Below are 23011 nucleotides of genomic sequence, written 5' to 3'. Positions count from 1 at the left end.
GCAAATCATCTCTGCCGCCATCCCATAGCTTCAGAGAGACGTCCATAGTCCAGCAGAGTGCTAGTAGCCTCCACGGACAATCCTCTTTCATTCCTCTTCAAGTGATCCAGGAGCAGAAGCCATACCTAGGCTGCACCAAGTGGTATCAGAGCCACTTGAAGGTTAGGGTTTACGATTTGTCTACTCAGATCATTCAATCCATCAAACACTTCTCTTATCTTTCTATCTGTTGTAAGCCAGCTGAGCCAACCCTGCAAATCAAAAAAAAAAAAAAAAGAGATCTCTGATCCAAATCAAAAAAAAAAAAAAACTGAAGAGTAATCCAGCAAGCTGAAGAGAAATCCAGCTCAGGGTTGTAAAGTCAGCTGGTGCCTAAATCTCTTAATACTTTCTTTCTGATTCATTGGGGTTTAGTTCTAGATCTTAGGTGTAGAGCTTTGAATCTTAACTGAACTTGTGAGAAAGACAGAGACTTGGCAGCTGAAATTGAGTGAGAGAGAGTTTGTTTTAATTTTTATGTGTTTCTTTGTCTTTGCTAACTTGTCTTTCAGGAACAATGGCTGATGGGCGAGATGGAGAGGAAGTAGGAGAACCGGCTGCTCAGCAAATCAACCTCAACCAAGTTCAATTTGAGGCTATGATGGCTGAGATAACTAGAAGAATGCAAGCTAATTACAACCGTTCTCAGCAAGTTAATGAAAATTTACTTGATGACAATGCATGACAAGAGAGGGGAGCTGCTGTTGGAGCTGAGAGAGCACGCATAGGGCCTAGAAGGGGACCAGGAGTTGTAGTTGGAGGTCATAGGATCTATGGTGAACAAGTTCAAGAGGATTCAGCTGATGAGAGTGATAATGAATCTCAGGTTAGCCAACACAATAGACACCATAACCGCAGACGACCAGCAGCTGATAATCTAGGCAATCTCAAACTGAGAATACCTCCATTCCATGGCAAGAATGATCCAGATGCCTATTTGGAGTGGGAAAAGAAGATAGAGTTGGTTTTCAATTGCCAGCGGTTTACTAAGGAGAGGAAGGTCAGATTAGCAGCCACTGAATTTTGTGGTTATGCTATAAACTGGTGGGTGCAGATTGCCACTACTAGGAGACGCAATGGAGAGCCTCAGATAGCTTCCTGGTTTGAGATGAAGACTGTGATGAAGAAGAGGTTTGTTCCTACTCACTATGGGCGAGATCTTCACCAGAAATTGAGAAGGCTTTCTCAAGGAGCCAAGAGTGTAGAAGACTATCACCAGGAGATGGAGACACTCATCTTGAAAGCTGACTTGATTGAGGGTGCTAACGCAACTATGGCTAGGTTCCAAGGAGGGTTAAACAGAGATATACAAGACAGATTAGAGCTACAAGAGTATGAGGACATGGATGAGCTATTACACAAAGCTTTTCTGATTGAGCAGGAAAACAAGAGGAAGAGTTCAGCCAAAACTCCATACGGCTCTGCTGCAAAATCAGTGTACTCCAAGAATGATAAGTCATCTGATAAGCCAAAGGAAGGATCTTCATCAGTGGAAGCAAGGCGAGATGACAAGGGCAAAGAACCAGCAACAGCCACTAGGTCCAGGAATGTCAGATGCTTCAAGTGTCATGGGATTGGGCATTATGCCAATGATTGTACCAACAAGAAGGTGATGATAATCCTAGCCAATGGAGATGTGGTTTCTGAAGATGAAAAATCCGACCAGGAGTCTGAGGATGAGGGCGTGGAGTATCCTGTCCGAGGAGTGTTGCTAGTCACCAGGAGACTCCTCAATGCTCAACCTAAAGCCAAAAAGGATGAGCAAAGAGAGAACCTGTTTCACACCAGATGCTTAATCCATGACAAAGTTTGCAGCTTGATCATTGATGGAGGAAGCTGTACCAATGTAGCAAGTGAAGAAATGGTGGAGAAATTGGGTCTTGAGGTGTATAAGCATCCTAAGCCATACCTCTTGCAATGGCTCAATGAAGAGGGAGGCCTAAAGATCAATAAGCAAGTGAAAGTCTTACTGTCAGTGGGGAGATATCAGGATAAGATCACTTGTGATGTGGTGCCTCTTGAAGCTAGCCACATTATACTTGGTTGCCCTTGGCAGTTTGACAAGAGGGCAGTACATGATGGCTTCACCAACAGACACACCTTCACTCACAAGGAGAAGCAGATCACGCTGGTACCACTGTCGCCTCAGGAAGTGCACTAGGATCAAGTGCATCGTAAGAAGAGAAGGGATGAAGATAAGGCCACTGGTAAAGCGTTGTTGCTGGATGAATCCAAACAGGTAAGTAAGATGAACCTCTTTGCTACTGTTAAAGATATCAAAACTGCTATGCTTGAACAACCAAATCTGATATTAGTAGTTTACAAGGAGTTGTTGATGTCTTCTACTAACACTGACCCTCTGATTCCAGAAGAGATTGAGTGTCTTTTGCAGGAGTATAGGGATGTCTTTCAAGAGGATAATCCAGTTGGCTTACCACCGATTAGAGGTATTAAACATCAAATTGACTTTGTACCAGGAGCTTCCATTCCAAACCGGCCAGCATACATGACAAACCCTGTTGAGACAAAGGAGCTCCAGAAACAAGTCAATGAACTCTTGGAGAAAGGCCACATCAGGGAAAGCTTGAGTCCTTGTGCTGTACATGTGCTACTGGTGCCTAAGAAAGATGGGAGCTGGCACATGTGTGTGGACTTCAGATCCATCAACAACATCACAGTTAAGTACAGACATCCTATCCCACGCTTAGATGATATGCTAGATGAGTTACATGGTTCATGTGTCTTTTCTAAAATTGATTTAAAGAGTAATTACCACCAGATTAGAATGAAAGAAGGAGATGAGTGGAAAACTGCTTTTAAAACTAAGCTAGGATTGTGTGAATGGCTTGTCATGCCTTTTGGCCTTACTAATGCACCTAGTACATTCATGAGGTTAATGAACCATGTCTTGAGAGCACTGATAGGTCGATTTGTTGTGGTGTATTTTGATGATATACTGATTTATAGCAAGACCATGAAAGAACATGTTGATCATTTGAGACAACTGTTAGATGTGCTTAGGCAAGAGAATCTGTATGCTAACTTTAAGAAATGATCTTTTGGAACAGATAACCTTGTGTTTCTCGGCTTTGTTGTGACATCACAGGGCATATAGGTTGATGAGGAAAAGATGAAGGCTATCAAGGAGTGGCCGACCCCTAAAACCATTGGAGAAGTCAGAAGTTTTCATGGACTTGCTGGGTTCTACAGAAAGTTTGTGAAAGATTTCAGTACAATTGCTGCCCCACTGACTGAAATCATCAAAAAGAGTGTAGGATTCACTTGGGGGCAAGCTCAGGAAGAAGCATTCCAACTGCTGAAAGGGAAGTTAACAAGTGCTTCTTTACTTATACTCCCTGACTTTTCTAAAATTTTTGAAATAGAATGTGATGCATCTGGAGTTGGAATTAGAGCTGTGTTGATGCAGGAGAAGAGACCTATAGCTTACTTCAGTGAGAAGCTTGGAGGTGCCACCTTGAATTATCCAACCTATGACAAGGAGCTGTATGCCCTGGTGAGAGCCTTGCAGGTGTGGCAACATTACCTTTGGCCTAAAGAGTTTGTGATCCACACAGATCATGAATCTCTTAAACATCTCAAAGGTCAACAGAAGCTGAACAAGAGGCATGCTAGGTGGGTTAAGTTCGTTGAGACATTTCCTTATGTCATCCACTACAAGCAAGGTAAGGAAAATGTTGTGGCTGATGCACTATCCAGAAGGTAAGTTCTTTTATCTTCAATGGAAACAAAGCTTTTGGGATTTGAACACCTTAAGTCTTGTTATGCTAATGATCCAGAGTTTCAGGAATTGTTTAGACAGACTGAAAAACATGCTAGTGGTAAATTTTATCAAGTGAAAGGTTTTCTTTTCTATGATAACCGCATGCGTGTCCCTTGTGGTTCTTTGAGAGAACTTTATGTCAGGGAAGCTCATGGAGGAGGGCTGATGGGCACTTTGGAGTCGCCAAGACACTGTCTACCTTGCAGGAACACTTCTATTGGCCGAGCATGAAGAAAGAGGTGGAGAAGGTATGTTCCAGGTGTGTTGTGTGCAAGCAGGGCATGTCCAAAGTCCAAACAACAGGTTTGTACACGCCACTCCCCATCCCTACTGAGCCTTGGGTTGATATCTCTATGGACTTTGTTTTAGGATTGCCTAGGACCAGGAAAGGTAGAGATAGTATCTTTGTGGTTGTTGACAGGTTTTCTAAGATGGCACATTTCATACCTTGCCATAAGACTGATGATTCATCTCTAGTAGCTTATCTTTTCCTTAGGGAGGTTGTTAGATTGCATGGCATGCCTAGGACTATAATGTCTGATAGAGACTCTAAGTTCCTTAGTTATTTCTGGAAAATTCTGTGGGGAAAACTAGGAACTAGGCTGTTGTTTTCAACTACTTGTCACCCACAAACTGATGGACAAACTGAAATAGTCAATAGGACTCTGTCCACTTTGCTGCGTGCTATCATTAAAAAGAACATCAGGATTTGGGAAGATTGTTTGCCTCATGAAGAATTTGCATACAATAGGTCAATGCATTTAGCTACTAAGCTGACTCCTTTTCAGGTTGTGTATGGGTTCAATCCATTATCTCCTTTAGACTTGTTTGCTTTACCTTTGAAAGAACAAGCTAACCTTGATGGCAAGCAAAAGACCGAGTTTGTTAAATCTTTGCATGAGCAGGTCAGGAAGAACATAGAGGCGCGCACCAAGATGTATGCAAGACAGAAGAACAAAGGCCGCAAGGAGTTGGTGCTGGAACCAGGTGATCTCGTATGGATACACTTGAGGAAGGATAGGTTTCCTGCTGAAAGGAAATCGAAGTTGATGCCAAGGACAGATGGCCCTTTCAAAGTGTTGAAAAGAATCAACAACAATGCTTAACAGATTGATCTTGAAGGTAAGTATACTATAAGTTCTACTTTCAATGTTTCTGACTTGATCCCTTTAGTTGCAGATGAATTGGATTTGAGGTATAATCCTTTTAAAGGAGGGGGGGGGGGAGGATGGTGCAGCCGTGAGTAGAGACATTGAAGAGCTGAGTGAGTCTGACGAGGGAGAGCCAGACTTGAGCAGAGAAGAGCCAGACTTGAGCAGAGAAGAACCAAATGAGCTAGCCAGCTTGTGGAGTGGACCAGTAACCAGATCAAGACTGAGAGCACAAGAGGAGAGCCTTCAACACTTAGCCAAATCCGTGGGGCTTAAATCAGAAGTGGAGAGCCAAGATAAACCAGCATGTTGGTTTAATTTTATTTCAGTGTAATTTGATTTCATTTAAATTAAACCAATTTCGGGTAGGATTAGGATTTAATAAAAACCAATTTCGATTGGGTTTAGATTAGAAATTAGATTAAACCATCTTGGTTTATGGTTAGGGCAGCTGGAAGTTTTCTATTTATCTTTCTACGCAGACTTTGTGAAAGTCATTCAACTTTCCAAACAAAAACTTACAGCAAAGAGTTGTCTCGTTTCCTGCTTTCTCTGTTCACCTAAAGGAACATTGATCTCACCTTAGGGAAGAAATTCCTTAGTGAAAACCATCTTAGACAATACAGGGTAATCTTGTGTCTTTGAGTAGCAAATCATCTCTGTCGCCATCCCATAGCTTCAGAGAGACGTCCATAGTCCAGCAGAGTGCTAGTAGCCTCCACAGACAATCCTCTTTCATTCCCCTTCAAGTGATCCAGGAGCATAAGCCATACCCAGGCTGCACCATCTCTGCTCGAGGATGCGAAAAGGTGCCATCAGAATGCTGGTGTGTCGTCTTGTAAAGTCGGGCCAGAGATGGTGGTGCTCCTTCTTGGGCAGCCTGTATAAAAAAAAATTTAAATTAAACTCACGCATTCAATAAATACTTAATTAATATATATTTAATAAAAATTAAGAAAGATTGAATTCTTACAATTTGTAGTGCCCTCCCAGCGTGTAGAATCTGTCCGGAAGTATGAGGTACTGGCAGGTTACCATCATCATCGCGGGTCAACCGAGCCGTAGAGCAAGTGAGAGACCTTTGAACTGACTTAGGCAAATTTCAATAACTCTTCAAGCCCTTCCAAACGTCATTGTTGAGTAGGCTTCTTTTGCGTCCTCCCCCAAAACCCTCCACTTCTCCTTCCAATCACCAACAATGTTCTTTAGGCGAACCATCGCCTTTTTGTAGAACTCTGCCTTCAATGTTTCGTTGACAGCAATGGACCAATTCCATTTTTGCTACAAAAAATCACTAATAAAAAAAATTGAATTAAATAAATTATTATTTTTTAAATAAACAATAAAAAAATTATATTTAAAACTAACCGCGAAACACTTGAACCAAGTCCCCTGAACGTGGTCAGGTGTAAGAGACCAGTTCGGATGCGCTTCCCGGAAGTTTGCCCTGATGATATCTCCAACGCTCTGTCCCACACAATTGTCCGTAAAAAGCCTACAAAATTTGAAAGAATACATATATTTAAACCAATATGTATAATTAGAATATTTAAATGCAATTAAAACTTTAATATATTAAAAATTACCAGTAAGTGTTGGGTGGTCGATCTGGATCGATGATCGGTAAACCTTCTCATCCCGGCATCTGGAGAAGGTCTTCCACTGTATATCTTGCATATGGTGCATTCGGTGGCACCATCAAATCTGGATGAACAGCTGCAGGAGCCGGAGCAGCTGCAGGAGCCGGAGCAGCTTCAGGAGCCGTGGACTGCTGCTGAGGATGGTGTGGAGGATGATGCTGCTCGTACCGAGGCTGTTGTGGAGGCTCATCGTACTGGGGAAAGAATTGAGCAGGGTCATCAATCTGCGGATAGTAAGCTTCAGGTTCATATGCCTGTGGAGGCACATACGGAGCAGTAGGAACTTGGCTCTCAGGGACATTCTCTTAGCCGGATGCAGTGCCGGAAGTAGAAGCTGATGGATCCGGCTGTGGGAGAAAGGTAATCGCGTAAAAGTTTTTAGGCGCAAAGTTCCTAAGTCTCTATCTACCGCCAGCCATAGCAATATCATCACTCTGAAAAAAAACCAAAAAAATAGATGGTTATAAACAATTCAAATTTTTTATATAAAAATAATCTAAACCTATTCTAATTCGATCATAATCTAACTCCATCCTAATCTACTCCCATCCTAAACTAATTCCAAACCTAATCTAATCACCTAACTAACCACCTAAAACTAAAAAAAATAAAAAATTACCTAGAGAGAGATGGGACGTCGTTGTTAGAGAGAAAGGAATGAGCAACCAAATGGCTTCGCGAGGTCTGTGTATATATAGAGTTTTGGTGTTGGTCGTAAATGAGTTGTAAATTTACGACCAATGAGAGACTAGCAGTCGTAAAGTAGTCGTAACTTTACGACTAATGGGTGACCAAATGCTATTACGACCAATTAGGAACTAATTAATTTTTTCATTTACGACCAATGAGAGACTAGCAATCGTAAAAGAGACGTAAATTTACGACCAATGTGAGACGAAAGAACTTTACGACCTACTAGGGACGAAGTACTTAACGACCAATTAGGGACTACCGTTGTAATATTTGAAAAATAAAAGAGAAGAAAGATACTGGAATCACAGGTGGGAAGAAACAAGGCGAGACCTACGTAAGTCTAGCCTTGTCTCCGCCCACATGTGTTCCAGTATCTTGTCCTTTTTTTTTCAAATCTTTCTAATTTGAAAAGCAAACTGATGAGTAATTATCTCTGATTTGAGAAGCAAATTGGTGAGTTTATCTTTGATTTGAGAAGCAAACTGGTGAGGATTTATTGGAAATTTCGAAAGGTTTTACGACCAATTAGCTTCGTCTCATTTTAGGTTAGTCGTAAATGAGTCGTATATTACGACAAATTGGTGAGTTTATCTTTGATTTGAGAAGCAAACTGGTGAGTTTTCCAATATGGAAGTTCCCAAAATATACTCTTCTTGTGCCAATTATGTTGTGTCCCGTAACCAGCAGACATATTTGCAGTAGTATGCCAATTACCCCATTTCTTGACTGTGTCTTGTCCACCATAGTAATCAATATCCTTCTCGATTTCCTCTCCAGATAAATATGATGGAGTGGTGTCTCGTACAACCCTTTTTGACCGAAACAATTTCTTGTTCCTTCGGTACAGATGGTTAATGGGAAGAAATCTCCGATGACAATCAAACCAGGACGTCTTCCTACCATTCTTCAGCTGAAATGCGTCTGTGCTTCCCATACAATAAGGACAAGTTAGCCTCCCATGCGTCGTCCAACCTGACAACATCCCGTATGAAGGAAAGTCACTAATGGTCCACAAAAGAATTGCTCGCATTGTAAAGTTTGTTCTCGTTGAACAATCATATGTCTGCACGCCTGTTGACCATAATTCCTTCAATTCTTCTATCAAAGGCTGTAGAAAAACATCAAGGGACCTCTTCTGATGCTTTGGCCCAGGTATCGATACACTCATGAAAAGCAATTCCTTTTCCATACACATCTCTGGTGGAAGGTTGTATGGCGTCAAGAAGACTGACCAAAGCGAATATTGTCTTCCAGACATTCCAAATGGACTAAAGCCATCTGTGCAGAGCCCAAGATAAACATTGCGGAGGTTGCTTGCAAAATCAGGGTACACCGAATTCAAGTGTTTCCACGCTTTAGCATCAGAGGGATGTTCGATCTCGCCTTTTTTTCTGAGTATGTTCTGCATGCCATCTCATCGCTGCTGCCGTCTTTTCAGATTGATATAATCTCTTCAGTCTATCCTTAATAGGTAAGTACCACATCCGCTGGTACGGCACCCTATTTCGCCCACGTCCTTGCGGTTTATATCGTGGCTTCTTGCAAAATTTACACTCTAACAATTCTGTATTTTCTCCCCAGTATATCATACAGTTGTCTATACAAACATCAATCATCTCCGAAGGTAAGCCAAGGCTATGAACCAGTTTCTGAATCTCATAATAAGATTCAGCACACATATTATCTTCAGGCAAATACTCTTTAAACAACTGAGTCCATGCATCCATACAAACCTCAGGTAAGTTATGATCAGTTTTGATATTCAACCTTCTCTACAACCTTCATAAATTGGCTCATTAGCTGCTGCTAGCATTTCATAAAATCTTTTTGCATCCAAGTTAGGCCCCTCTACATTTTCTACCTCCTCTATTACTGATCTTGTTTCAAAAAATGCATCTGTAACCATATCATGCATCCTATCATGATCTACAATATGATCCTCTTGAAGGTTACAACTTTCAGAAGGCAAATGTGGTTCATCTCTGTTACGAACATTTTCAACCTGATTACTACTACTAGCTTCATTCCTATTATCACATTCTCCGTGGTTAAACCAGATATAGTAATGTGGAGTAAATCCTCTATTTACTATATGTTTCCAAACCGTTTCACTAGCAGCAAATTTGGTATTGTTGCATTTACGACAAGGACAGAACATTTTACCCGTTTCCAGTGTAAGAAACGCCTGTCCGGCCTGGTACATGAACATCTCTGCTCCGTTGAGAAATTCTTCTGTTACTCTTCCCCTTGAATCTTTATGCGCATACATCCAACTCCGAAGTTCATAGATATTTCTAGGCATATTTTTTTTTACTCTTTTCATTTTTTTTATGTGCATCTTAAGAATGAGGGAGAAGATCATATTTATAGGGAAATTTCGATTTTGGTAGGTAACAATGTTACAACGAATTTACGTTTGATAATAACTTAACCATCAATGTGCAACTACGTTTCTCATAAATTGGTCGTTAATCAGATGGTAGATATTTGATGTCATTTAGTCGCAAATTTACGACTACATTACGACTACCTGAAAGTGTAGTCGTAAATGCGAAGTTAATTTACGATCAATTTACGACTAACCCGATTAGTAGTAAAATTACGTCTAAGTTACGACGAATTTTACCGTAGTCGTAACTTAGACGTAAAATCAAAGTTAATTTACGACTACACATTCTCTTGATTAGACGTAAATCGTAGTCGTTACTCTCACGTTCTCTTGTAGTGAAATGTTGAATGGAGCCATGTTGAATTGTCTTGATCTTCTATGTAATCATTTAAATAATATTATATGCAATGGTCGTTCCTGTAATCTGTCGAAGCTTTTTTTTGTTTGAAAAAGCTGTTCGATGCTTTTTATGTACTCAATTTAGGTGTTCTGGAGAAATTGTTTAATGTTCTTTTTGAAATATTAGGTAATCAATTTCTAATATTTGATGTACGTGTGTTGTCTTACTTGTAGACAAGAAAGAAGAAGTCAGTGAAAATTTAACAAAGAAGAAGAATGTATGTATCTTATAAGATTAACTGTCCTAACTAGTACGCCAAAAGTATGTATGCTTTTGTAAGTGGAACGAACCATTCTATTAGATAATTAATACAAAGCATATGGTAAATAACTAAAGATAAATTCTAATATCAAGAAAATGTGTTGGTTGAATAACAGTTGCATTTTTATAAATACTCTAATAAAGAATGGTCAATTGACTATTTAGGCTGATGGGCATTATAGGGTTATTATCTCACTATAGCATAGTTTTAAATAACATACTCATTCCGTTTCATATTAAGTGTTGTTGTAGAAAACAAAATAGGTGTCGTTTTAGCATTTCAATGGATAATTTATTAACTTTATTTTTCTATTAGTTGAAATATGGTTAGGTGTATGGCTAATGATGCTTTTATATATAAAATATGCAAAATGAAATGTTTTTTTAATCTGTGTGTACAAATTTAAAGTGACACTTAATATTAAACAGAGAAAATACTAATTAAAAATTATTCTCTGAATTTGTTTCTCTGTTAATATTGTAAAGAGATTTTGCCCTGTTAACATATTTGGTGTCTGATGACTTCACACCGTGTTGGGTTAACTCGAACTGACTACAAAGAAAATAAAAGTCAACATTTAACAGCTCACACTTGCGAAAGATTGTTGTTTCTTGAATACGAAAACCTATTGGTCTCCTACTACCCAATAACATTCCACTTTCTACAACGTTTTGCTAACTATTTTTCAGTTCTCACTTTTTTATTTTCTTATAAAAATGTTTTTTCAACCTCCTATATAAAAGTCGTTTTCAACAACATCTCTTGTAGAGAAGCAGTGGTAATTGGAAAAACTCAGTTGATATTCACTTGTAATATGAATACACGTTGTTTTGTCTAGCTTTATAATAGTATAAAACTGGACCTAACCCAATTCAATTAAATATATTAAAAAACGCGACAACAAAATGAGATAGTCCAACATTCTTGGTCAAGAACTAATGCTATTTGCTTACACATGCACACACATAAACGCTTGTATATAAAAGCAAAAATGACCAAGCCATAGTTCTTCAATTTCAAAGAGACAGACAACCAGAGTATAGAGAGAAGAAGAAGATAGAGAAAGAAGTGAAGGCAAACAAAAGTTATAAAATGGAGAAGAAGATTAGTGTGTTTGTTATGTGTATGATATTTTTATCGGTGGGCTCGTCTTTGATGTTTGGGGGAGTTAATTGCAGAGCCCTACAATCAAAGCCATTGAGAGATATCAACGGCCAAGATCAATCGGTGGTGGCCATGAACGTGAAGAGCAGCTCGAGCAGTCCACGTCCTTTGATGAGGAGCTATGGTTTCCGGTTATCGTCTGGACCGAGCAGAAGAGGACGAGGTCACTGATCAAATTTTACCATTTACTCTTTTTATGCTAATGTTTACTATATTTCTGTTTCTTTTGGTTAGGTCATTTTAATCGTGTTTCGTTAGTTTTGTTGGAAGTTTCGACCAAAAAAAAAAAAGTTTCGATCAAGATGTTACAGTTTCGATCAAGATGTTACACGTAACAGGAAGTTAATAGCTTGATCCATCGATTCCATATAAATGTATGGTTTTTTTTTTCTTTTAAAATGGAAAGTAACAGTAAAGTAAATTATTATTCGATTGAAAAAGTTATTGAAATTCCCTAACTGTGGATGAAAAGCAATTCCAGTAAATTGAGTAAAGTTCGAAAGTTATAAATAAAAGGTGGAGAACATATGAGTCAAAGATCATAGCAAATAGTAGCCAGTAAGAAAAATGAGAATAGTAGCCATATTCAAAGTTGTCGCGTGATCAGACATATGTTAAAATGTTGCAGTAAGCCAATGATGATTTGCTAAACATCGCACGTTATGCGTTCATGTGTCTTATAAAAGAAGAATACAAATGATACAAGATTTTCTTCAATAACGAATATAAAAACTCGCCTTCTTCATATTCCTTAATGTTTTTACGGGTTGAGTATTGTATAAAAAGCAAACTATAAAAGCACAGCCGATTCCAGTTAGTCGTGTTTGGTAATGTCAAATTGTCAACCATCGGTTTATTCCTTGACTTTTATTATTATGTGATTTTTGGTTTATGCTTTTGTAGTTCTGTGGGACTTTTATAGAAGTTATAAATAAACTTTTTTCAAACTTTTATTCACTTTCTTTATCTTTACACACCAACCACATTGTTATATTACTAGAGTGTCATAGAAAAATTTGAAATTACTAGAATGTTTTTCTTTAAGAAAAACTACTTATAATTACTCAAATTATAGTTGAAATGACTAGATTAATTCAAAAACTTTTGTTATTACTAAACTAACTCACATGACCAGTGAAAGTACTAAAAACCCATCCTTCTTTTTCATGTTCACTTTTTTTTTGAAACACCTTTTCATATTCACAATCTTTTAAAATAACTAATTAGATAATTATTTTATATTTCTCCTAAAAAGAATTCTCAATCTCTCGTTATCGTCTTCGACGAAAGAAACGTCGATGTAACGGGGTTTCAGAAGTAATGATACATCCCTATCTAGAATCCACCGAGGATCGAAGACAAGGAGAATCAAAGCCCAGGAGAAGATCACTGAGGAAGAAGGATCATCTCTAGAACAAGGATTTCAATGGTGATAATGAATTATGATGTTATGATGAAATGATGATGACGATAGAGAGAAAAGATTAGGAGATTAGGTTTTAATATTTGATTGATTCTCTAAAATGGTCGCATGACCAGTACATATAGTATGATTGTATCAACAAACCGGTTAATGAAATAAACCAGCTTAACCAAACGTAAATCATAAATAATTAAACCAACTGGTATAGCTTTAAGCTGTCACAATACTCCCTTCTTCAGAACATCCTTGTCCTCAAGGATGATAGCATGAGTACTTGGTCTGGAGGATGCTCCTTCCACTGGACAAGACATCTAGTGACAGCTTTCTTGTGAGCTTTAACCTCCTTCAGCGAGTTTCTATCATCTTTAATCATGACTTGTACAGGCTTGTAACACTGAAAACTGATGTAGAAAGCTTCTCCATAACTTATTAAATCACCATAACAGTTGGTGACAACTAGCAAAGCCTGAGACATCTCAATAGTTATTCTAACTTCAACATGCAGTGATACCACCACGTCTCTTGCTTGGCCAGTGATGTAACAGCTCAACATATCTTCATTTCTAGTACCAAGTGCGGTCTCATCCTTTAGTTCCAGTTCTGAGACGATTGGAAATGGTTTATATCTCCATTTATGCTTCACTTGGAACACCTCTGTATCAAAGAGAAACTGATTGAAGTCTGTATGATCTTGCATCTCTTGCTTTGACCAGTTTATATACTCTGTGAAATCTTTTGTTACATCGCTTCCTTCGGTTTTGCCCTTCACAACGATAACTCCAATCAAGCACACAAACAACCATGATTCGTGACTTCTCTGCATCGTCTGACTTATAACCAGAAGTCCATTCGCATGTGCGTTGCTTTCACGAAAGGATGAGATGAACTCTGCTTTAGATGTCTGTGGGAACCAAAATTCACACTGTCGATTTCCGTTTAAATAAGGAAAGTTAGGAAAATTCTAACTTTCCAGAGGTCCCGGATCTCTGCTAAACCACACGCCAAGCAATCAGAATATGAGAATGAAAACAATGAAAATATAAGAAATCTTAAAAAGAGAGGAAAAAGAAGTCTTATTCCGAATTTTCGTATGAGCGTTTACAACAAGGTAGGAGCCTCGGCTACAAGAGCTGTCGGCGAGTTCCCTAGTTCTAATAACATAAGACTGCAGAATCTAGTTGAGTCGCAGCTCGAAATAACAAAAACGGAAAGCTGCATAATTGCTATATAAGTGCTAAGTTTCCTCTGTCTCCCATCCCCTTTGCCTCTCACCTAGGACTCCTTATATACTTACTCCTAGGTCGGTTTGCGCCTTTCCCCTTCTGCCCTTAAGCCGTCATAGCTCAGAAATGGAGATATTCCCATTTTCCCGATCTTCGTGATTATTTTCTGAAACTTCACATTTATCCGCGGAAACTTGGCATTTATCTTGCCTTACGAACCAAGCATAAACCGTCATAAGGCTTATGGGTTTTCAGTTAAGAAATCGTAAGTGGGCTTCGAGTTGCGTTTTAGGTCTCTTTGGGCCGTCTTTGACTCGAAATCTTTATTACGGTTTCTTCGATCAAAACAAACTTCCCGCGGTTTTTATCATAAAGTTTGACTGATGACTTCGAGGGATGGGAAACAAAGAATGGTTTAGCCATGGCCTACAGGAGATAGCATTAAAGAGTAGACGAGAATGTATGGATTCGTGTCGTATCGACGTTTTAAGAAAGTTTGGTCACTACGTAGCGACCGAGCCGTGTACGTGCTTGGTCGCTACGTAGCGACCGAGCTTGGCTGGACCTCGGTCGCTTCGTTCCGATCGAGCCGTGTTCGTGAGCTAGGTCGCTACGTAGCGACCGAGCCGTGTGCGTGCTCGGTCGCTACGTAGTGACCGAGCTTGGCTGGAGCTCGATCGCTACGTAGCGACCGAGCTTGGCTTGAGCTCAGTCGCTACGTAGCGACCGAGCTTGGCTTAACCTCGTTCGCTACGTAGCGACTGAGCCATGTACGTGCTCGGTCGTGTTCGTGCTCGGTCGCTACGTAGCGATCGAGCTGTGTGCGTGCTCGGTCGCTACATAGCGACCGAGATTTGTTTGTGCGTGGTCCGATGGCCATACTTGAGCTTGTCCGTGGCCGATTTGGATATGTATCCGTTGCCTTCGGACAATCGGTATTTAGTGGTTCGATTGAGATTAGAACAAGATTTTACCGCAAGGCTCTTCGTAAAGATTTCTTTACGAAGATTACTTTTCTTAAAAATGTTCATGCTGATTTTTATGGACTTTCAGACATTGATTCCGTCGTGACCAATTTTAACCCCAACAGTTAGCCCCCCAGCTCGTTAGAACCATGAGCTTCTAGCGTGAGGTTCTAGCGAGTGGCTTGGTAAGTTAGGCAAGTTAGATGAGTTAGGCGGAGTTAATGGTTGAAAAGGTCCATGGTAAGTGGTCTTCTCGCTCTTCTAAAAGTGGAACGCGATAAGATTGGGGCTGCGTCTTATGACGGCTGCCTACGTACCGTTGTTGAAGGGATCAAGCCTTTCGTAGTTCGTCTTGGAGTTAAGGTTCTTATGACTAGTTTTCCACCGAGACCTTTACGGTCTAGTTTATATGTGGAGGTTATCAGGCGTGTTACTGCCGATGGCATTTTATATGGGTGTAGAGGGAAGACTAGAGATGTCATCCGTAATCTAACTATGTGTGAACTGCTATATCTGTGATCTGTTTCGAGAGTGTTCCGCAGTGTGTAAACTTGCGGGATTTCTGGAGACGCTCGAATATTGGTCAAGAGAATATTGGTCAAGAGACAAATTTTGGGATCTCGTATCAGGGTGTTTGATACTATGCCTAGAGATGTTAGAGACCCAGTGTGCTGGGTTTAGGGCAAGACCTAGGTCTAATCACGACTTTAGGGGTGTGATGACTACTTCGACTTACGTTTCCCGTATCGTTTTTGACCTGATTCCATCCCGCTTTAAAGTCCGCGATATGTTCTCGGCTTACGTGACTTGTATGGTAGGAATCGAGCATCTCTTCGAGGACAATTTTTAAGTCTCCCGAAAGTGCTGACCAAAATTTCAGATTTTATATAACGCTATTACCTTTGTGTCAGGTGTATGAGAGCTATCTCTACGAGATGGCTAAGTCTGTTTAGGACGTTAAGAGTTTGTTGTGATCAGCAACAAACTTATCGGTAGATATTACCGTTTTTGAGTCTTCGCGAAGAATACGTGTTTGAGAAGATGTTAGTATGTATGACTGTTTGGTTTCCAAGAAGGTGCATTTATGGAGGAAGGTAATTTTCTCGAAAAATGGTTCTTCAGGCGTCTGCGACGTCTCGCAATGCTGAAGATTGATTTTTTCTTTCGTATGCCGCGTTTCGTGCTTGAAATGTTCGTGGGCTTGAAGATGTTTCGCGATATTGCAAGGGTTTAGTCTTAGCCCTGCGTTTGAGAAACATTCTGGTCTGTCTAGGGGATGGCAAATTCTGGTTTGGACCTTTACTGGAAGGCGTAATTGACCGAGGGCCAAAGAGCGCTTGTCGAGATTGATAGGCCAAGTTTGCCAGAGTTATCTGTCTTAAGATGGCTGGTAGTCATAGAAAACGATTCTATGCTTTAGGATTCAGTTATACGATGAATGTTTTGTATAATGTTACCTATAGGCTTATGAAAATTGATTCGTTTTTGTCTAAGGAAGACGTAGCCTAAGAGGTTTGATACAGAACCAGTGCGGTGTCAGTTGCGGGACGATTGCCTGCTCGGATGTGACCGAGGGGGACGAAACGCAGAAGCCAGTGAGCCGCATGGCTAAAATACGAGATCTATTAAATCGTAATGCGAAGAGATCTCTCTTTAGATTGGTCATCCAAAGTCAGATTTTACAGCTTTGTGTTTGCTATACAAAATATACTTCTTCGTAAAACCAGTTACGTTTACTTTCAAAAGTTTCTTCGTAAGACTTGGTCTGATTGTACGAAGGATTTTTCGTGTAAGTAATGGGGACCGGTTTTACGAAGATTATAAATCGGTGATATGTATACACATGTCAAAGTAGAGTTGTTTCTGCGGGTTTTACGAGAAACGTTTCTGCTGTGATTTCGATCTTAGGTGAAAGTTGCTTGGAGTTACTCATGGAGTGTTACCGAAGTTTTTTTCACTACGATCTAGTCGCAGAACGTTTTTCATTGGTTTTTTTAGAGGATTCTCATGACACATTCGTTTCTGGAACGAATTGGTCAACCAGAGGTAGATCTAGCCAACGATCGGGAAGAAAGTGTTCCCTTTAATGTGCTTGATGCTACATTTATTCTCGAGTTTTCTTCGTCACAAATGTTCTCGATGCTTTTCCGTGACTCACTTGGTTTCAACGGAAACTGAAAGAAATGCTTTGATGCTTGAAGATTTCTCGTAGAATTTTTTTTACGAAAATGGCTTTAATTAAAGCCGGAAAGGGCTTCAAGACTTTGGCTAATCGTCGAGTTTCAGTTTGATATTGGTACAGGTTTTCTATACGCATGATTGCGACAAGAAATGCTGTGTAGTCTTTGAGATTATGTTCATGATCGTCTGGATATGTTGCTAGCGTTTAGACGAATTTCAGATTGTCGTTTGCCTACTTGGGACGATTTGCTTTGATGAAAGCGTTTTCTTGACGATTTGCAAAAGGTTTTGAAGTTTGAGAGTATACGAGTATAGTATATGTACCTACTCCTCCTTTTTTTTTTACGAAAGAAAACGGTTGAACCGATACTTTGAAGAGTTGTGTACTTTTCTTCTTCCGAGGTTTGGAATGATCGATAATCCGGGACGATTTACAGACGACGCTGGGCTGTGATTTGGTTGTTTCCAGGTTGACTACTTGGAATATGTCGGTTTTAAGAAAATCGCTAGAAACGAATCGGTTTTAAGACGACGTTCATGTCTCTAGTTTTTTCTCTCTTTAGGAAGCGAGCTGGATATGTGTGGCGACCGTTTCTCGATTTTCAGACAGTTTAGATCAGTTTGCAAGATCTGGCTGAACAGTCATGGAACAATATACCGGAACAGGAAAAATCGCCTAAGACTTAGTTCGCTAGACTATCCACCTAGGTTTTAAGTTCCCTAAAGTTCTACGGCAGTCTTAAAGGCGTTTCTATTTCTTAGTAATTTCCTACGAAAGTTCCAAGCCTGATTTCAAGTCGGAAATACCTTAGTTCTCTCGAAGATTCGGTTAGCCTCTTCTCTGTTTTGCTTGCTCATTTGCCCTTACTCTTTTCGTGTCTGTCTGCCCATTTCGAATAGCAAGAATATAGATTCTTCCTAGACTTCTCTGCTTTCCTGGGCGTGTTTAGGCTGCTGTCAATATTTTCGGTTTTCGTGATCCATGTTTCAATCTGAGTATCATTGGATTTACGAAAATGAATGAGCATCTCGGCGAAAACTTTTTTAAAGTTTAGGAATAGCCAGGGATGATCATGAGGTGCCAAGGATGATCAGGAGGTGCCAAGGATGATCAGGAAGATTTCTCAGGTGATGAAATTTTGGCGACAGATCGAGGCGCGAGAGGAAGGATGGTGAGACCGTGGAGAGAGGCGGATGGGCGAATTTTGATTCTCGGATTTCGCTCCATCTCTTTCCTTATCCGAGATTCTTTTTCTACGATTGTTGTTAGACTTTCGAAGGTTGTCAAATGTTGCCAACTTTAGTTTTACGAAAGTTTTTTCGAAAAATAATATCGAGTTTAATTTTACGAAAGTTATTCCGCACAATGTTATCGATTTTAATTTTACGAAAGTTGTTTCGTAAAAGGTTGTCAAGCTTAATTTTTGCAAAGGTTATTTCGCAAGATGTTGTCGAGAATAATTTTACGATATTTGTTACGTAAAGAAGTTTTCAAGTTTTGGTTGTACGAGAACCGTGACGAGGTTAATTATTGCAACCAAACTTAATCAGAAATTTTTCTCATATCCGTGGGATTGATCCGTGGAAGTTTCGAGTAGTTTTTTCCAAAGTAAGATTTAGGTGACAAACATCAACAACTCGCGGAATTTGTTACTATGGAAGTGATACTTGAATTCTTACGAAACCTTAGGATTCAGGAAACGTTTTAGCGGTGGGGATACGATCTCCCGTTTTGCTTTATTTAGTCTTCGTCAGCCGTTTAAGGTTTCGGGTGATTCTATAGAAATTAACTTCGTTTCTCTGAAAGTTATTTGGAAGAAGTACAGCAGTGGGGGTTTCATAACCGATTTGATGCGCTTCCTTTTTATACGATAAATCAAGGGTTTTTCCGAAAGATATTCAGAAGAAGTACAGCGGCGAGTTATGTACCAGATTTGCTGTGCTTCCTTTTTTCCGCGACCGACCTAGGGTTTTTCCGCAAGATAGTCGGAAGAAGTACAGCGGCGAGTTATGTACCTGATTTGTTGTGCTTCCTTTTTCCACGATTAACCTAGGTTTTTTCTGCGGTTTTGGGGAGAGGAAGTTTTACTTTTCCGAAAATTTTTCAGAAAACGTGTTTTGGTAAAACCCTTACATGTTGAGATTTCTTTAGTTCGGTAATGAGCCAAACTTACGGGGTTTGATAAGATTTATCGTTTTCCTTTATGTTTAGAAAGAGAAATCGCGAGCTCGTTTCATTGCACTTCCTGTAGCGAAAAGTCGCGGCAAGGTTTCGATTTTCTCAAGAACTGTGGCGTTTGCGTAAGCATTGGCCACAGGCGCAGTGGCGGCTGGAGTTGTCTTACCAGCATTGTTGCAAACTACGATTTTGTCTTTCGAATTTCCAGACATTGTTTTGATCAACCGTTTTGCGGCTATGAGTTAGAGTATTCCGTACCCCCCCCCCCCCTCCTTCTAGCGCCAAACTGTGGGAACCGAAATTCACACTGTCGATTTCCGTTTAAATAAGGAAAGTTAGGAAAATCCTAACTTCCCAGAGTTCCCGGATCTCAGCTAAATCACACGCCAAGCAATCAGAATACGAGAATGAAAACGATGAAAATATAAGAAATCGTAAAAAGAGAGCAAAAAGAAGTCTTATTCCGAATTTGCGTATGAGCATTTACAACAAGGTAGGAGCCTCGGCTACAAGAGCTGTCAGCAAGTTCCCTAGTTCTAATAACATAAGACTGCAGAACCTTGTTGAGTCACAGCTCGAAATAAGAAAAACGGAAAGCTGCCTAATTGCTCTAAGTGCTAAGTTTGCTCTGCCTCCCATCCCCTTTGCCTCTCACCTAGGACTCCTTATATACTTACTCCTAGGTCGTTTTGTGCCTTTCCCCTTCAGCCCTTAAGCCGTCATAACTCAAAAATGGAGATATTCCCATTTTCCCGATCTTCGTGATTATCTTCCGAAACTTCACATTTATCCGCGGAAACTTGACATTTATCTTGCCTTACGAACCAAGCATAAATCGTCATAAGACTTATGGGTTTTCAATTAAAAAATCGTAAGTGGGCTTCGAGTTGCGTTTTAGGTCTCTTTGGGCCGTCTTTGACTCGAAACGTTTATTACGGTTTCTTCGATAAAAACAAACTTCCCGCGGTTTTTATCATAAAGTTTGACTAATGACTTCGAGTGATGGGAAACAAAGAATGGTTTAGCCATGGCCTACGGGAGATAGCATTAAAGAGTAGACGAGAATGCATGGATTCGTGTCGTATCGACGTTTTGGGAAAGTTCGGTCGCTACGTAGCGACCGAGCCGTGTACGTGCTTGGTTGCTACGTAGCGACCGAGCCGTGTTCGTGCTCGGTCGCTACGTAGCGACCGAGCTTGGCTTGAGCTTGGTCGCTACGTAGCGACCGAGCCATGTGTGTGCTCGGTCGCTACGTAGCGACCGAGGTTGGCTGGAGCTCGATCGCTACGTAGCGACCGAGCTTGGCTGGAGCTCGGTCGCTATGTAGCGACCGAGCTTTGTTCGTGCTCGGTCGCTACATAGCGACCGAGTCATGTGCGTGCTCGGTCGCTACGTAGCGACCGAGCTTGGCAAGAGCTCGGCCGCTACGTAGCGAGTTAGCTCCAGCCAAGCTACGTAGCGACCAAGCTTGGTTTGTGCGTGGTCCGATGGCCATACTTGAGCTTGTCCGTGGCCGATATGAATACGTATCCGTTGCCTTCGGACAATCGGTATTTAGTGGTTCGATTGAGATTAGAACAAGATTTTACCGCAAGGCTCTTCGTAAAGATTTCTCTTCGTAAAGATTTCTTTACGAAGATTACTTTTCGTAAAAATGTTCATGCTGATTTTTACGGACTTTCAAACATTGATTCCGTCGTGACCGATTTTGACCCCAACAATGTCCTAGCTATGTCGTCTTCAGTGTAATCCGAACCACCCTGTGACCTTGTTTTCTTCTCTGAAAATGCTTCCAATAGTCTAGAACGCCATTTGTGTTTCAATTGGAACTTCAGACCAGCAAAAACAAAACTGTCTGAGGCCTACAACTAGCAGTCGCCTACTGCTTGGCATAGCTGGCTCCAGAATGTTCAGTAAGGAGTTCATGTCTGATGACTTCTTCAGTGACCTGAACCTCTAGATTTTTCAGTGAAATCTTCTCATCAAGCTTTATCATCATTGAACACACCAACTCTATCATGTGAAGCCATCTCATCTTTCTCATAGTTGCAGAGTTCTGATCCAAAAGTCTGCTAAGAGTAACTTTCAAACTCTTGATGGAGTATCTATTTCCAGTTATCAAAACCGGCAGTGTTGCATAAAACAACAACCTATGACGTTTCTCTGGCCACTTCCCTACAGTAGCTTCAACATCTTTCTCAACTCCGAACTTTTGTGAACATGACAACTCTAGGACCTCACCCTTTGTATTCCTTTGCAAATGTGGCTCATGTAACTTCAGGATAAGCTCCAACGTGACAGCATGTTCGTGACAACTCACTATCCAGTTCCAGTGAGCTACTTCAGCCGGTGATCCACCAGGTTCCCACAAGCAGTTGTGCCAAGATGACGTGAGTTTCATTACCTCGTTTTGCTTGTGTTGAGCTTCTCGTTTGTCTTCTAGCCAATGAGTATTGTTACCCGTCTCTCTTCCTAACATCTTAAACGACCCTGGATCCCAAGTCAGCATTTGCATCTGAGGACATAGAAATGCTTCACAATGACTGGAAAACTTCTCTGTCCAGTACCACTGAGCTGCTTCAGTTGGTAACCCACCTGGCTCCCATATGCGTTCAACCGAGAGCTCGAGATCGTTGGATGATTTGATCAATTTTGCTGAATCATCCTGATATTCATTTGACAGTGAATAATAATCTGCAAGCTTAGCTTCGGCATGCTTGTATTCATGATCAGTGACTTGCTTTTCTTTCTGATCCAAAACTACAGAGACACTGTCCACGAGCTCGTCAATCTTCTCTTCATCCGAGTACTTCAGAGAGATCTTTTGGTTCTGCAGTTGTGGAGCTTTAGCCTCCTGAACCCGCTTCTTATGATAATAATCTGGAGGTTCTGGGGGTTTCGGTGAGGTTGGAGAGACTGATGTCATCATCGGATTGATCGTAGAGGTCGTGGACAAAGGGGCTTGTATCGCCGCCGTTCCGACAATATTACCCAGAGGGTTTTCAGCCTTCTTCCGATTCAGCTCTTCTGGTTTTGATTGTGCAATCATGGAGGCTGAGTCACGTAATTTCTTCTAATCGTTTCTTGCTTCACGAATTATGCTGAGCATCTCACGAAGAGTTTCTGAAGACAGATTCACCATCGCCATAGATTTTTTTTTTCCTGGGTCCGAAGCTCGAAAGCTCTGATACCAATGTAACGGGGTTGCAGAAGTAATGATAAATCCCTATCTAGAATCCACCGAGGATCGAAGACAAGGAGAATCAAAGCCCAGGAGAAGATCAGTGAGGAAGAAGGATCATCTATAGAACAAGGATTTCAATGGTGATAATGGATTATGATGTTATGATGAAATGATGATGACGATAGAGAGAAAAGATTAGGAGATTTGGTTTTAATATTTGATTGATTCTCTAAAATGGTCGCATGACCAGTACATATATTATGATTGTATCAACAAACCGGTTAATGAAATAAACCAGCTTAACCAAACGTAAATCATAAATAATTAAACCGACTGG

General features: G+C 40.5%; 3 protein-coding genes across 3 annotated transcripts; 2 read left to right on the top strand and 1 right to left on the bottom strand.

Moving 5' to 3' along the window:
- The first annotated feature begins 556 nt into the window (after window positions 1-556).
- Window positions 557-3094, top strand: LOC125585874. Its single transcript, XM_048755585.1, has 3 exons — window positions 557-680; window positions 729-2170; window positions 2279-3094. Exons 1-3 carry the CDS (start codon window positions 557-559, stop codon window positions 3092-3094), a joined length of 2382 nt encoding a protein of 793 aa, XP_048611542.1.
- Window positions 3095-11366: 8272 nt separating this feature from the next.
- Window positions 11367-12845, top strand: LOC111205266. The gene has a single exon (XM_048754842.1). The coding sequence runs from the start codon at window positions 11448-11450 to the stop codon at window positions 11688-11690; it is 243 nt and encodes an 80-aa protein (XP_048610799.1). The 5' UTR covers window positions 11367-11447; the 3' UTR covers window positions 11691-12845.
- Window positions 12846-13036: 191 nt separating this feature from the next.
- On the bottom strand, window positions 13037-22880 carry LOC125585554. The gene is made up of 2 exons (XM_048754841.1): window positions 21213-22880; window positions 13037-13841 (listed from the first exon to the last, which is right to left on the bottom strand). Exon 1 carries the CDS (start codon window positions 22537-22539, stop codon window positions 21370-21372), a length of 1170 nt encoding a protein of 389 aa, XP_048610798.1. The 5' UTR covers window positions 22540-22880; the 3' UTR covers window positions 13037-13841; window positions 21213-21369.
- Between the last annotated feature and the right edge of the window lie 131 nt (window positions 22881-23011).

This window comes from Brassica napus, chromosome C4 (assembly GCF_020379485.1).
Source record: "Brassica napus cultivar Da-Ae chromosome C4, Da-Ae, whole genome shotgun sequence".
Lineage (NCBI taxonomy): Eukaryota > Viridiplantae > Streptophyta > Magnoliopsida > Brassicales > Brassicaceae > Brassica > Brassica napus.
This window is presented reverse-complemented; position numbering and strand designations above follow the sequence as displayed.

Coding starts and splice junctions, on each gene's coding strand:
- LOC111205266 (XM_048754842.1), top strand. CDS start 11,448: ATGGAGAAGAAGATTAGTGTGTTTGTTATGTGTATGATATTTTTATCG.
- LOC125585554 (XM_048754841.1), bottom strand. CDS start 22,539: ATGATTGCACAATCAAAACCAGAAGAGCTGAATCGGAAGAAGGCTGAA.
- LOC125585874 (XM_048755585.1), top strand. CDS start 557: ATGGCTGATGGGCGAGATGGAGAGGAAGTAGGAGAACCGGCTGCTCAG. Junction 681..728: donor AATGCAAGCTAATTACAACC/GTTCTCAGCAAG, acceptor ATGCATGACAAG/AGAGGGGAGCTGCTGTTGGA. Junction 2,171..2,278: donor AGGAGAAGCAGATCACGCTG/GTACCACTGTCG, acceptor GAATCCAAACAG/GTAAGTAAGATGAACCTCTT.